This window comes from Mastigoproctus giganteus, chromosome 4, assembly GCF_048544385.1.
Source record: "Mastigoproctus giganteus isolate SK-2022 chromosome 4, ASM4854438v1, whole genome shotgun sequence".
NCBI classification, from domain to species: domain Eukaryota; kingdom Metazoa; phylum Arthropoda; class Arachnida; order Uropygi; family Thelyphonidae; genus Mastigoproctus; species Mastigoproctus giganteus.
Genome location: NC_143578.1, coordinates 41552074 through 41567937, shown reverse-complemented (window position 1 = coordinate 41567937; position 15864 = coordinate 41552074). Strand labels below are relative to the sequence as shown.

The following is a 15864-nucleotide window of genomic DNA, read 5'->3' as shown; positions in this document are numbered from 1 at the left end:
CTGTGATTATTGTAATAAGCAAGTAGTAATTTGTGATTTTTGTTTTACATGTATCATACATTGTGCAATGTGGCTGTACTGTAGCTAGAGCTTTTGCCACCCCTCTCAATATACACCAAAAATACTACAAAAAGTCAAAACGATGTATAGAGAAATAAATTAAAACACTATAATGTTTTATTTTTGAAGTAAAACTTTAATTCCGACATTATAAAATGTTATTTTTCTTGCTTTTCTGTTAAGTGATAAAAATTACTAAGTTAACATAAATAAAAGAATTGTCGAAAAATAAAATTGTCTCTCACGTGAAAGTGCCGCCCCCTCTGACCTCCCCTAGCTATGCCACTGCCTTGTGGGAAACAGAGTTGGTAGAATTGCATCATTACTGCACTGGCTGGAAAACACCTGTGTTTGAGTCTGTTGATGGGAGGAATTTTTATGGATCTTTTGCATAAGGCTGAATCAGTCTCAGGCGAGGGTAGCATGGTTTTTACTCCCAGAAACACTGGTTTTTCATCTAGAAAACTGAAAATCAACCACAGAACACGTGAAATTTACAGACAGTATACATGGAGCAATATGGCCTTAGTCACTGCTGCCCCCAACACCCTACTACTACTGAAGTATGGGCTAAATTGGCTTATATGCTAAATTTTTTTTATTTATGCCCATCAGCCATATCCATCCATTTAAGCCCACCTATCAGTTCCTGTGAATATCCTGTGTTTTAGCTACAGTATATGGCAGGAATGACCAATCTTTTCCAACAGAGGGCCAAACATTGTGTTGTGAATGCCTCATGTGCCATCTAGAGAAGTTCCAGACGCTGCCCTTCTTGGTAGCACAGCTGATAGAATCACCATTCTCCCCTTGCATGATAAGTATCAAAGAAACTTATCACACGTGGGGGAATGCGTGATAAGTATCAAAGAAAAGAAATAATTTGCGAATTTATTATTATTATTATTGGCCATATGGTGAAAGCCTTAGACTTTTGCTGCACCAACTAAAAAAAATTCTGAGTTACCCTGAGAGAGAGAGCAAGAGTCAGAAGTAGAAGGAAATCACCAAGAAACACAAGAATGATGATATCCAGCTCAGGACCTTGGGTGTGCCAAACCCATGCGCACCAGGTTTCTGTTAGTCCGATTTTACTTGATACATTTCATTAAAATAATTCAAAACAAAGCTTGACAAATCGTTTTAAAATATCGAAACAAAATTTCACGAAAATCCATCCACTGAGTGTCCAGTTATTACGAGCAGATGGACGATAAAAGAAGTTACAATAATTAGCATATTCCTACCAATTTTGCTTTAATGAAATTTGGAAAACCTCAACAAATATAAAATTTCAAGATAATACATCCAATGGGAATTCAGCTACTACATGCATATGGGGAGACGAACACGACAAACACAATGGACGTTTTACGTATATTGTATATATTTCTGCAAAATAGATTCCAGATGAAATAGTGAGACTCCCACAGAGAAGTAAAATGCATGGGATGCAAATAAATTATCAGGCGACACAGAAGCCTATGGTAGACACAAGCTAGTAATCAAGTCACAAAGGAGGTTAGGAAAGCGAAGGCAGATTACAAAAAATCTTTCCAAAGGATGTAAGGAAAAATTAGCAGACTTTATTATTATTGGCCATATGGTGCAAGGAAGCCTGAGGCTTATGCTGCACTAGCCAAAAATAATTCCCGAGTAACCCTGAGAGAGAGAGAGAGAGAGAGAGAGAGAGTCAGAAATAGAAAGGAATCACCAAGAAAGAGAAGAATGATGATATCCAGCTCAGGACCCTGGGTGTACTAAGCCCATACTCACCAGATGTAAGCCCTATTCTTTACTTATGTAAGCTCTAGAAAGAAGAAAATGAATCGATTAATCCACTTGATATTAATGGTTCCACTGTTGATGATCTAACTCAGGTAGCTGACAAACTGAATGAGTATTTAAATGCATTCAGTAGGAAAGTGGAAGCCATAAGCTTATCAGACTAATAGGGAGCAAAATGATTTTGCAATAACAGAACAAAATAGAGGATAAATTATTGAAGTTAAACATAAAAAAGTCACCTGAGGTGGATGGGATCTATCCAGTTATATTAAAGGAGGCAACAAAAGAAATAAGCACACCCTTAGCCATAATTATGAGAGCATCCTTGGACTCAGGGGAGGTCTCCATCGACTGGAGATGTGCAAACGTATCCCCAATTCATAAAAGGTGACACTGGTAATTACAGACCTGTTAGTTTAACTTCTATTCGGGGAAAATAATGGAGTCGCTGGTTAAAGAAGCATTTCAGGATCATCTTGACAAGACTACAGTTATAGTTCAGACACAGCATGGGTTTGTTTAGGGTAAGTCTTGTCTGGCCAATTTCATTGGATACGATGATGTGGTCACAAAGGAACTGGATGAAAAAAAATTTATTTTGATATCGTGTACTTGGATTTCAGGAAAGCATTTGATGCTAACAATTGATTGAGTGGGAGAAGAGAGAGAGTGGTAATCAATGGACACTGCTCTTCTTGGACTAATGTTATTAATGGGGTCCCATAGGGTTCGGTGTTGGTTCCATTGTTATTTTCTATATTTATCGCTTATATAGATGAAGATATATCAGGCTTAATGTCCAAGTTTGCAGACGATATGAAGGTTGACAGGGTTTTTAATAATAGTAATGAGATTATGCTGCTGCAACAGGATCTAGAAAAGTTGATAAAATGGGCTGAGAGGTGGCAACTGAATTTTAACATTGACAAATGCAAAATACTGCATATGGGTAGCACTAACCCCAGAGCAACGTACAACTATGGAGTGCTACACTCAGGGTAATGGAGACCGAAAAATATCTGGGGGTAATTTTTCGGTCAGATATGAAGTTTTCTGAGCAGTGCAGACAGGCGGCCAGAGCAGATCATGAGGCCTTGTCAATGATATACAGGAACTTTGCTAGCAGGAATAAGGCAATTATCCCCTTGTATAAGGCAATGATCAGCCCACACATTGAGTACTGCATACAGGTCTGGAGGCCTCATTTTAGGAAGGATATAGAACTGCTGGAATGCATACAGGGAAGGGCAACGAAATTGTTGAAGGGAACAAAGGGTTGCTCTTACCAAGAAATTCTTAAGTCCTACAAATTGCGGCATCCGCGAAGTATACTCTGTGTTGCAATACAAACTCTGTAAAGGCCAGAGACAGTGTGAGTTTTGGATCGTAATGCGTTATCTGCATTATGGTAGTACGTCGGGGAAGGCTGGTACCTTTATTAGCTGGACAATGCCCCACGTTATACTGCTCGCGTGTGACGCACTGGTTTCAGGACATTAGCGCTGAAAAGTAGGACTGCCAGGTCAGGGTTCTCACCTCAATGCTATAGAGAACCTCTGAGATGAACTGAATCGTCAGGCACGTGTGAGGAGTGACCGCTCAAAATGCGGGGCTGAACTGGTCGCCTTGAAGGCCGAATGACTGAGGTAGACTTTAGTTTTCTCTGTGAACTCAGGGTGCTATAAACACTGAAGGTTTCTGCAGACGTTATTGGTTTCCCTGAAAATAATTTTAAAAAAAAAATATATATATATATATATATTTTTTTTTTTTCTCCAAAAAAAAAAAAGTTATAAATAATTTTTGGAGAAAAATATATTTTTTTCCAAAAAAAAAAAAAAAAAAAATATATATATATATATATATATATATATATATATATTTTTTTTTTTTATTTATTTATTTTTTTTTTTGGAGCAACAGCGCATATTGCTCCGTGTATATTGTCTCTAAATTGCGTGTGTTCTGAGGTCAATTTTTTGTTTGCTAGACGTTTTTCAAGATATGTAGCTCTCCTGATATTAATTTTAGGGCAATAGAATTGATCTTGTGGTAGAAAGTTTGAAGAGAAATTATATGGATTACGGAAGACATACAGTTACTGAGCAAAAAATTAGTAACTTTATATTTAAAGTATATAACAAATTGAACATGTGTATCTGCTACCCTTGTTTGCTTGCAGCATTGAAATTAGAGTACACGGTTAATTCCTTTTTTTCTTTGCAGGCATAACAGCTGTGACAGAAAAAGCATAGGTTTCTACGAGGAAAGATGGAGCATAGAAAAAATGTTAGTGAGTGATAGATATTGGTAGGTCTGAAGAAAATTTCTTAAACAAGTAGCTGAATTTTCTGGTGTTTCTGAAAGAACATTAATTATCGTATGAGTGTTTATGAAAAATGACCTTGTGTAGTAAACTAAAAATAATTTAGAAAAGAGAAGAACCTGAGCAAACAATTCACCTGAGAGAACACTCGGTAGAGAATTGCATAACATGGATGTCTGGAAGAGTGTCCCCAAAAAAGTCAGCTGTGCATAAAAAAAATCTCTAATGTGGGATAAAAGGAATAAAACCGGGGTGTTATTAAGTGGAAATGTGTGATTTCCAAAAATCATCAGCCCGGTCTGAAGAATCCAAATTTTCTCTGTACTCTAACGATGCCAGGCATCGAGTTCAGGGAAACAATGGATCATTTCATCCAGATTGTGCAAGGTGTGTACAAGCTAGTGGTGGGTCAGTGGTGCTTTGGAGATGTTTTTAGTATTATAAAATGTGTCTTCTACTTGAAATACCAAGCATGATGAATCAAGCTGTATAGACTGGCTATACAAATATTCTAGATGATCAGGTGATGCTTTGTGCTGAACATTTGAGAGACACTCGTAATTTCGATCTCCCATCTTCCAGGATGACAACTGTTTGGTTCACAGAATCTCTACTGTTTTAGACTGGCAAGCGGAATACGAGGGAATGCTAGAGCATTTAAACTAACCATCCAAAGTTTGAACTTGGCTCACCAATTCAATTATCTTTAACGGAAAGTGAAAGTATAACAATACCATCCACGAAACCTTAATGAATTGCAGGCTCAAATTGTTTTAGAATGGCCTAATATTGATATAAACTATTTAAGGTCTAGTTTAATTTAACCGATGACAATTCATGAAGTGATTCATGTTGAAGGAGGATTACATGCAATGGCGTCCAGAGCTAACGCGTCACCCAGTGCAAAGGGCATGATATGAAGTCTTTGTAAGTCTAACACCGGCCCTGTTGCAAAGTGCATGATGAGTCTCCCATATGTTTGCGTGTGTTTGTTTCCACATGAGATGTAAGGATTAAAAAGCAATAAGTCAATTGTAACATAATAAATCAATAAGATAAAAATTTATTATTTTAAAGTTTGCCGATTATTAAAAATAAATTTAATTCTTTAAAATTTAAATATGGTCTGGGCTGGGCCCCTTGAACAATTGCGGCCCAAGTAATCTGTGATTCTTCTAGCCACATCCTTCTCGTGGAACGAAGTCACACGTTATTAATTGAACACTTATACAGGCTGCAATTTTTTTTTTTTTTTTTTTTTTTGTCCTATATTTGGTCTCCTTTAACAAAGCAATTTCCCATACAGATGAATTTACGCTGTGTAATGTTTGCTTGCACAAAAGTGAAACTAGTCCTCTCGCCTGAGAATAAGTAACTTGTTTTTATTTGGAAGGAAAAAAAGTTGTGAATTTGGAGTAGACGTTTACAAACTGATGTTGAGAGGTGAAATCATTATACCCGGAAGAATATGTTTTATTTTTTGTTTCAATAAGCATTGTGTGCTTATCAGTAAGATGGCGTTTCCTTCGTTTGTAAACGCACGCTGTGTTGTGTGATGCTGTCATCGTTATGAAAATAATCCATATTATGTTGTTTTATACTCAAAGTTGTGTGTGCTTTTAAATCTTTAAGGAATCATTGCTTGATTATTTGGACAAATATTGCGTGTTGTTATATATTTTGCGTGTAACAATGAGTGGTGGAGTTTATGGCGGAGGTTAGTGAAGTTTTAAGCAATTTTTAGATTTCAGATTGAATGATTAAACATAATTCGTTCAATGATAGCATTAGGAAATAAATTTTTGTTTGTAATCATAAGTGTCACGTATTGTGGTAACTATAAATATATACATTTTAGATCCATTTGAAACAGTCAGGATCAATGCTTAATCGCTGATGTTGCTAGGCAGTGTATATTTATTTAAACCATTTTTCTAATTTGTGTTAGATAACATTGTGATTTGGTTTATGCACTTTAGGCATAATACTTTCTTTTCATTTTTTTTTTTGTGATTTACTGCTAATACAGTAAGTATATCCAGTGAAATATGCAATGGCAATATTGCACAGGCATTACTTATTACATTCTTAGATAAACAGTAAACACGTGCTGGTTAAATCGTTTCGCCGTAACCACTGCGATTCAGTTGATGTCGATAATAAGTATGATACCCTGTGAACTTTTAGCTCCCCATTAGCAACAGATAATTTTTTTAATAAATTTTAACCAGGAAGTCGTGAAAAATAATGATTTTGTCTCACAATTTGTCATATGCGCGCGCACACAATATTTATTTTTATTGATCTGTTATTACTTTAAAAAAAAAAAAAAAAAAATCATCGTTTTCATTTTTGGGAACCCTGGCTTGCCTGTTCGCCCAAGACTGAATTCTGCACATTAATTATAAAAAAGATTAGATCTCTTTTTGTTGATGTACAAATTATGACAGTTCACCTGCCCATGTAACTTTTTTGGAACAACCAGTTTTATTAAAAAAGCCAAACTAATGTTAAAACTATTAAAAGAAATAATTTAAATATATTTGACAGGAAAACACTATTGTTAAAGGAAATTATATATAAAATTTAGTTTATTGAGACACTTAAAATGAGCACATAAACTTATGTTACAGCTGTGCATATAGACCAAAAATCCATCCTCCATGCCAGTATAGTATATTCACCAGTAGTCATTTATTTGGAGAAGTCTGTATTCAATCCTGATCAAGGATGGGGAAATTCTTAAAGGCCTCTTCAATCAAGGTCTTTCTTGAGTAATTCTGGGGTTTTCAGTCCACAAGATGTTAAGCAGCCTGTAAACACACTTGTATATATGCGTATCTTCACAGATTGGACATATGTCTTTATAATACATGATAAAGACCTGAACTGATGGGCTATGAGCAAAGTAAGGTAATACTCCAGAGAACTGTACCCCTTACAAAATGGCGTCGAGAAGAAGAGGGGGAAAGTAGTGATGTATGGTTTGTTACTCTGCCCACTCACTGCGTTCCCCCTCTTCTTCTCGACGGATGTCACGTGACATAACAGTGTGTCGGAGCTGAAAAACAACAAATTTAACGGCAAACCGGCAATTTGTTTTGGAACAGCAACAGAAATGCAATTTATTCTGGGAATACAAAATGTCATGCAACATGTCAGAGTTAAAATTAAGAAAAATTAACACAAAAACAGTAATTTTATTTCAAAACAAGAAACAAAAAGTAATATCACATGCAGCAAACGACCGGTTTTTGCTGAATACCTCTCGAAGTCACATAAAAACCTAACCATTTTTCACTAAACACAAATGAAAGTCAATTAAAAACATGACTCCTGTTATAATTTTTTTTTTGCCCAACGACTGGTTTTTGCTTGAATTTCTCCCGAATTTGTGTAAAAACCTAACCTTTTTTCGCTAAACACAAATGAAAGTCAATTAGCACGTGCAGTGAATAATAAAATTCCTCTTTGCATAAGCACAAAATGGCAATAGAATTTTTCTTTTTTAAACAACGTAACTGACATAATACTTAACTAATACAATTAAACAACAAGTAACTAAACAATTTACTTGCAGGATGGAACAGGATAATGACACAGAAACTCAGGACTAAATGAGCAACCATGTGGTAAGCAGCAACTGAACATTAACTGTAGCAAGCAGCAACAAATGACCAACTCACATGAGAAACCAGCATGTAAATGAAACCATATGCAACGAATTTCACATTTAGCACTCCAGTGGCATCCGCTTGAAACAAAGAGGGGGATGCAGTGAGTGGCGGAGTCACAACTTGTCAATCACTGCTTTCCCTTGCTGCTCACAGCCATTTAGAAGGGTGTACCGTTAACTGGATTTCAGTGCAAAGTAGTAGTAGTTGTACCGAAACTTACAAAAGTAATCAACCAACCTAAAAATCGTTTGTTTACTTGTGAATTTACCTCTGCACTATCCCAAGGTCATTGTGTAGTGAAGCTTCATAAGTTTTGCTATTGGTCTATATTTTTGTGAAGAAAATTTACCAATAGGCTTCATGACACCCTCTGTGACTGGTGAGTCATGCTTCAAATTATAGCTGTTCCTGCTTAGAGAAGATCATTTTCATGCAAGATGAAGCTCATCTACATATCATAACTTCTGACTACATTTTTATGGATGATAGACTCATTAACATAAGTTTCCCATGCCGTGAATGGCCCACCATTCACCCCATCTCACCATATGACTTAGCCATAGCATGTCATGCACATATAGTAGGTTTTTTTTTTTTACGTTAGCATTAGCATTAGTAGAGGCATATGGATGCAAGAAAGCAGCTTATGCAGCATCAGCCAAAAAAAAAAAAAAAAAACCTTCCATTTCACCCTTCTGTTCATTCGAAATACCTGTCCAGCTGAGCCTTAAATTTATTTAGGCTATCAACTTCCACAATAAGGGATGGAAGTCTGTTCCACCACCAACTACCCGCTGGCTAAAGGCAAAGTTGCTAAACATTCTAAACGTTGCTAAATATTCTTTTTATTTTGTATATTAGAATAGATTAGCATAATTAATTGTATTATAATTTCTTAAATGCTACTCCCAGGAATAAAGCTTCATTTCAAATGCATTGATGTTAATCATTACCAGCCATTGTGTGCGTATTTAAGGCATCAGGAGTAATGAGAGTTATGGGTTTCAGGGAACTAAAAAAAGTTTTATCAGTTCAGAAATTGTTTTGAGGCTAGAATCATCTTGCATGTTGTTGTGTATAATAAAGGTGTTTTGGATATAATTATGATATTAAAACAACTTCACATGCTTGCAGTGATTAACTCACACAGTATAATTGGAAGATTGGTATTATGTTCTCATGGCTAGAAGTAACTGCTTACCCTAGTTTAAATTTCAAATTTTTGTAGAAAATTATGTATCGCTAATTTTTTTTCCCTAACAAAAGCATTCCCTATAAATAGTCTTTATATGTATATGTGTGTGAATAAGCTACATGAATACTTAGCTACACTGAATGTAGGACCTAACTTTTTTCTCCAATTTTTAACTGATTTTTTAATATCCGAAGAGTGAGAGATATTTGTCAATTTTATTCACCAGTGAAAAGTGAAGGCCACATTTTTGAAGTGCATAGAGTGTACTTTTATTTTTTCTTCTTTTTTTTAAATGAGGGATTGGACATGGAGTGTTGAGCTCCTTAGCAAGTGCATCCTTTATAATGGTGTAGTGTCTTCACTATTTATCACCCAATTGGAAAAGGTCTTGAGGTTCACTTCCCTAATTCTCTATAAATGATTTTCCATTTCTACTCAGGGTTGTAGTTGTCTTGTTGCTGGCAAAGGTGTTTCCTTCCATTTACATGCAAACCAGCTTATATACATTCAATTTACTGATCCAGTTATATTAAAGTTCATGGCCTTAGTTTAATTGATAACTAAGAGCATGAGACATCAGTGTCATGTCCCTTAGAAGGTGTTGTACAGGGAACACACACACACTTCTTTTTGGCAGTGGTCTGAAGTAAATGGATCTTGTTTTTTCAAAGTATGAATCATAGCAAAACATTTGCCCCAAACTATTTAAAAATATATCAAAGTTGTATCGCAAACACAGCTATTGCAAAGATGGGATGAGCCATTCTTTCTTGTACTCTGCTTTTTTTTCTCAGAGAAAAAATGAATCATTAATTTTTGAGTATAATATAATAGAATAAATCACAAATTTTTGTTTGTATTTATTTGGAAAGCGTAATATCTAACTGCGTTTTAGTGGCATTAACTGGGCTGACCATATGATCTGTTAACTTAAAATTCCGTGCCTATCTTGTATATATGCTACATAAATATATAAAACTTACATTTATAAGTGGAATTTCTTTTCATTTTAGATGAAGTTGGGGCATTGGTATTTGATATCGGTCATTATTCGATACGTGCTGGATATGCTGGAGAAGATTCTCCCAAGGTACAGTAATAATATATTCAGCATATGGCATTCATGTGTCTTCATTTTTAAATTCTAAAGATTTACTTTTTTAATAAAAAAAAGACTTCCCATTATATTTAGGCTTTGTCATAATTTTTTTTGTTTGTCCGATAATTTTATAAAAGTAAAAAAGGTTGTTTATTTCTTATTTTTATATCTCATAGGCTGACATACCTAGCATGATTGGAGTCATGGAAGAACAAATTGCAGAAGCAATGGAAGTGGATAATGTTAATAGCCAACCAACGGAAAACTCTGTACAAAAGAAGTATTTTATAGATACCACTAGTATTCATGTAGCAAGAAAAGGAATGGAAATGACAACATTTTTAAAGGATGGGATGAGTAAGTTATGATTATTAACCATTGTATATTGGCTATAAAAGTTTTAAAAAAATTAATTTTTGCTGTCATATATTTGAGTATTTTCTTGTCACAAAAATGGACACAAAAATGTTTATCTCTTAAAAATGATTTTTCTAATTGAAAAGATAGCTTTACATTGTTAGATTGTCAGGTTTTGTTATTAAAGCTTTGAATGTATATGATATTAATAAATAGCATTTATAATCTATAGACCAATTGTTACCAAGGTTTGTCATTCCTTGAGCTAATATATAATTTATCTTTCACTTAAAATAATATATTTACACTAAATTGTGTCTTCTTAAAATATTAAATTATTTTTTATCATTTTACCATTCTTTACCATTATATTTTAGTATTTTTCAGTGATTTACATGCATGTATATTGTTTTTGTGTAGAGTTATCCATTTATTACACAAATCATTTTCAACAATGTGTATAAAGTTAGTATAGCAAAATACACACGATTTCTCTAGATATCAAGTGGACTATTTTTAGACAGATAGCATATGACAGTTTCATTGTGATAGTGAAATATGTGATAGTGGTTATTTCACCACTATCATAATATAACTTGGATTTTTCCCCAAAAAGAACACCTGCTTAATTTGGAACATTATCTTATATTGAAGCCATTTTTGCAAAGCCAAGCAGCAAGGTTACACTAAAACTTGCACAGTTACGTAGGAAAAGTAGCAAATTATGAACTCAAGCTCAATTTTAATCAAGCCCACATACACTATATTAACAAAAGTATATCAACACAGTAAGATTATCACATGGTTTGGAGAATGAGATTTGATAGTTCAAATCTCCAAAAACTGGAGAAATTCTTGGAGGTCTTTTTAAGTGGGGCTTTTCCTGTGAACTATTCCAGGTTTTTAACCTGCACAACATACAAATCAACTGGTGAACACACGCTTGAACAGGATAATACGTGACAAATGGTGTTAACTGAAGTACCAAAAAGTGACACACTACAGCCTGAATAGTTAGATGCACCAAAAATTTCCAAGAATAAGCATTTTCTTGATGAATTGAAGGTACATTGGGCAAAATTGACTGTGGAGGCAGACTTTACAACCAGGAAATCTTTAATACAAGCTGTGCTAAGGATTTCCTGGTTGAAGAATGCAAAATGTTTACATTGAAACTTGCCAAAAACTAGTGACAAGTTTGCCTTATAGGCAGTCTACCACATTCAAAGCCAAAGGTGGCATGCATGATACTAAAATTGACAGGCTCTTCTGAAGCGAAGGCAGTGTGTGATTGTCACACAGGAGTGCGTATCAAACCACAAAAAACAGTTGGATGTATTTAATTCAATATTTATTAAATAATGAAATTTGAATGGTTGAACTTAGAAGTTAGTCTAGCTTTAAATTTAATGCTAGGAAATTATGAGATATAATGATCATTATACTGTATGCTCATATAAGCTTTATTTGGTGCAATATAGCCTCAAATGCTGATGTGCCATAAAACCCCTAAACAAAAAACAAAAATCATGTAAGCAAAAAAAAATTATAAATGTTTTCAGTGATTATGCAGATTGTATTTTTGTTTATCTTTCCAGTTGAAGATTGGGACCTATTTGAAAAAGTACTTGACTATATATATAGTAAACATATCAAGTCAGAGACTCAACTACATCCTGTACTTATGTCTGAGGCTTCTGTAAGTAAAGTAATGAATCTTTTTTAGAAATATTTACAAGGCATAATATGTTATGGGTAGAAACTAGAGATGTTTACTACTCTCTACTAGAAAAGCATAATATCGGTGTAAATACACCATAGGTTACCCATAAGTTTAACTACATAGGTAGTGTAACGGCATCGTTTAGATTTTATCTCATATTGTGGCTGCCTTTACAACGAGATACCAGGTATTGTACTACTTCAAATAAATAATGCTTCTATAGTAGAGGAGACTGCTGTTATTTATTCTCAGTAGGCACCACCACTCAGATGCATTTCGGAGCTTGTTGGCTCACTCATCAGTGGGCGGGCAGGTATCCTGATAATGCAGACATGCCATCACAGTTGCGAAGTTAATTCCACAATATGAGAGATGCCAAATGGTGAAGATAACGATAATATGTTGAAGACTAAATGCACAAGGCATAATATGTTATAGGTAGAAATTAACTCTATAATATCGATGTAAATACACCATAGTTTACCCATAAGTTTAACTACATACGTAGTGGAACGGAACCTCGCAACCGTGATGACATGTCTGCATTATCAGGGTATCTGCCCACCCACTGATGAGTGAGCCAACAAGCTCCGAAACTCGTCTGGGTGGTGGTGCCCACCGAGAATAAATAACACTAGTTTCCTCTACTAGAGAAGCATTACTTATTTGACGTAGTACAATACCTGGTATCTCGTGAAGGTAGCCACAATATGAGATAAAATCTGAATGATGCCATTACACTATGTATGTGGGTAAACTATGTTGTATTTACACCGATATTATATAGTTAATTTCTACCCATAACATATTATGCCTTGTGCATTTAGTATTCAACATATTATGATTATCTTCACCATTTGGCATCTCTCATGTTGTGGAATTAACTTCGCAACTGTGATGGCATGTCTGCATTATCAGAGTACCTGCCCGCCCACTGATGAGTGAGCCAACAAGCTCCGAAACGGGTCTGGGTGGTGGTGGTGCCCACTGAGAATAAATGACAGTAGTCTCCTCTACTAGAAAAGCGTTATTTATTTGAAGTAGTGCAATACCTGGTATCTCGTTGTGAAGGTAGCCACAATATGAGATAAAATCTAAACGATGCCGTTACACTACGTATGTAGTTAAATTTATGGGTAAACTATGGTGTATTTACACCAATATTATATAGAAATATTTACATATTATGCAAGTTTTTTTTATTTGTCCCTTTTAATTATTTGAATTTTTTGTGTTATCTTTTACTTCCACCTGCTCCCTCCATTTTGTGGACAATCAGTGCTCAGTTTGCTGTGCATAAACTGATTAAAATCAATTCGATTGTGCTAGAATATGAGAAACTGGCTGGCTACTCAGTTTACTTAAAAGTTCTAAATTAAGAACAAACTCACTTTAATCTCTATGTACAGTTTATGTGACAGTTCATTAAAAAATTGTTATTTTATATATACTATATTATTAGACTTTAGTCTTTGTGAAGAGAAGTTTTTTTGCACTGTTTATCAGTAAATGTAATAATACAGGAAATCAATTTGAGCATAGAATGTTTTCTTTTTAAAATGTCATCAGTTTTATTATACAATTGATATTGCTTTGAATTATTAAGCTTTTTGTTATTGTGATATCAAATATTATATAATTTAAGAAGGATTTGAAAATTTTCTAGAATGCCGCAGAAATAATAATTCATTATGGAAATGAATCAACTTTTATTCAACATTGTCACCTCTGAGGGCTGCATATTTGATGCAACCATTCTTTGTCTTTTCTAGACATCTTACCCACTGCAAAAATCACCCCTTTCCGCGTTTGTCCCAAATGTTTTTCAGTGCGGAAAACAGATAGTAATGTGAAGGAGCTATATCTGAACAATAGAGCGGGTGTGACAATGTTTATGATGAGTATCAGTGATTGTCTGCATGGTTATCAGAGCCTTGTAACTGGGAGTAATGTCATGCAAAAATAAGATCCCTCCGAGGAGTTTCCCAAATATATGTCCTTTAATTTTTCATGAAATTTCAGTAGCGAGAATAAATAATATTTGCACACAGTGGATTTACCATTTTGAAAATAAACAATGAATGTCACTTCTTTGTTCTGTAAAACTGATACCCGCTGAATGGTGCCTTTGTGAATTTCTTGTGATTCTGAATGGATTATTCATGATGTCAGTCCCTGGATTGTTTTTTGATCTCTGGATCACAGTAGTAGTAAATGAAGGTTTCATCCATGGTCATCACCAATTGGCTGATAAGTTTGTTTGAATCCCTTACGAATTTTGCAAGAATTGTATATGCACATTGACTCTATATTCAAATTCAAACAGCAGTGAATCTGTTAAGGCCAGCATCAGGATTCTGTGTTGACTGCCTTAGATATAATTCTGTTTTTCATATCTTATTTATAATTGATAGGTGATAGGACTTGATATGTGGAACAGGACAAGGATATGTCTGCCAGGGACAAAAGTTGATGATGTTGTAGTGCAGATATCATCTTTTAAGGGCACAAAAGGTGATATTGTTGTATATGTTGGCACTAATCACCTTAAGAGTAAGAGATTTGCAGATTTACTTAACAAGTAACGCGTCTCCATAGCCAGGTGGGAAGGAACAGCAGTACATAGCACACGCTTCTTGATTAGACCGGGGTTCGAGCCCGTCACCACCAAATACGGAGGATGCGGAAAGGTCAGGGAATGACCACCGCATATCCTGGAGCAATATGGCCTTAGTTGCTAATGCTCCTAAAAAAAAAAAAAACTTAACAAGTACAGGTCAATGCAGAAAAAAAAACGCGAGTTAGGGTTAAATTTTAAAGTGTCTACAATTATGCCCAGACATGATAGGAGGGAGTATATGATGAGAGCCTTGTCAGTCGGTTCGGCCCTGGAGAGATGTGCAAGACTCACGGTGTAGCATTTTTTTCAGTATGGTCTATGCTTGCTAACAGGAGAGACTTGCCCCTACAGGGATGGGATACACTTAAATAGAAAGGGTGCAAGAATATTTGCTGATGCTATTGAGGCAGTGTTAAATGGGTCAGAAAACTGCTAGATTGGGAGGATTCACAGACTAAAAGATTAACGGTAGCCACAGACAGAGGCGAAAGTGATTCTTGCACTGCTTTTATTGTAATTAGCAGCAGCCTAGAGTGCAAGTTGCTGGAGACTTCAAGAGCTGCTGGGAGTCATCATGGAACAAGTAGATACATTGGCTGTGTTAGGGTAACTAAGAGTAAGAACAAGTGCATGTACACTAATGCTAGAAGTATAGTAAATAAAATTGATGAATTTGAAGTGCTGATCAAGACATCAAAGGCAGATACACCAATGAGCCAAAACATTATGACCACCTACCTAATATGATGTTGGTCCTCCACGTGCAGCCAAAACAGCTCTTACCAAGATTTCAAAATGTGTCTTGTGGTATCTGGTACCAACACGTAACCAGCAGATCCTTTTCACTCCTGTAAGGTCCATGGTTGAAACACCACAGATTGGAGTTGCTGTTCCAACACAAACCACAGATGCTCAATGGCCAGGGCAATACCTGGAAGCCTTCCTCTGTTCCGCGAGCCAGTCTCGAACAATCCGGGCGGTCTAGCAGGGTGCATTATCCTGCTGAAAGACGGTGCTGC

General features: G+C 35.4%; 1 protein-coding gene across 2 annotated transcripts in view; it reads left to right on the top strand.

Moving 5' to 3' along the window:
* The first annotated feature begins 5696 nt into the window (after positions 1 to 5696).
* The window catches only part of Bap55 (Brahma associated protein 55kD), a 44740-nt gene continuing 34572 nt past the window's right edge, over positions 5697 to 15864 (top strand). For both annotated transcript variants that reach the window (XM_090371500.1, XM_090371501.1), the window contains exons 1-4: positions 5697 to 5891; positions 10060 to 10136; positions 10322 to 10502; positions 12101 to 12201. In XM_090371500.1, the coding sequence (XP_090227626.1) occupies positions 5867 to 5891; positions 10060 to 10136; positions 10322 to 10502; positions 12101 to 12201 (384 nt within the window). In that variant the 5' untranslated portion in view covers positions 5697 to 5866. The remainder of the gene's footprint in view (positions 5892 to 10059; positions 10137 to 10321; positions 10503 to 12100; positions 12202 to 15864) is intronic.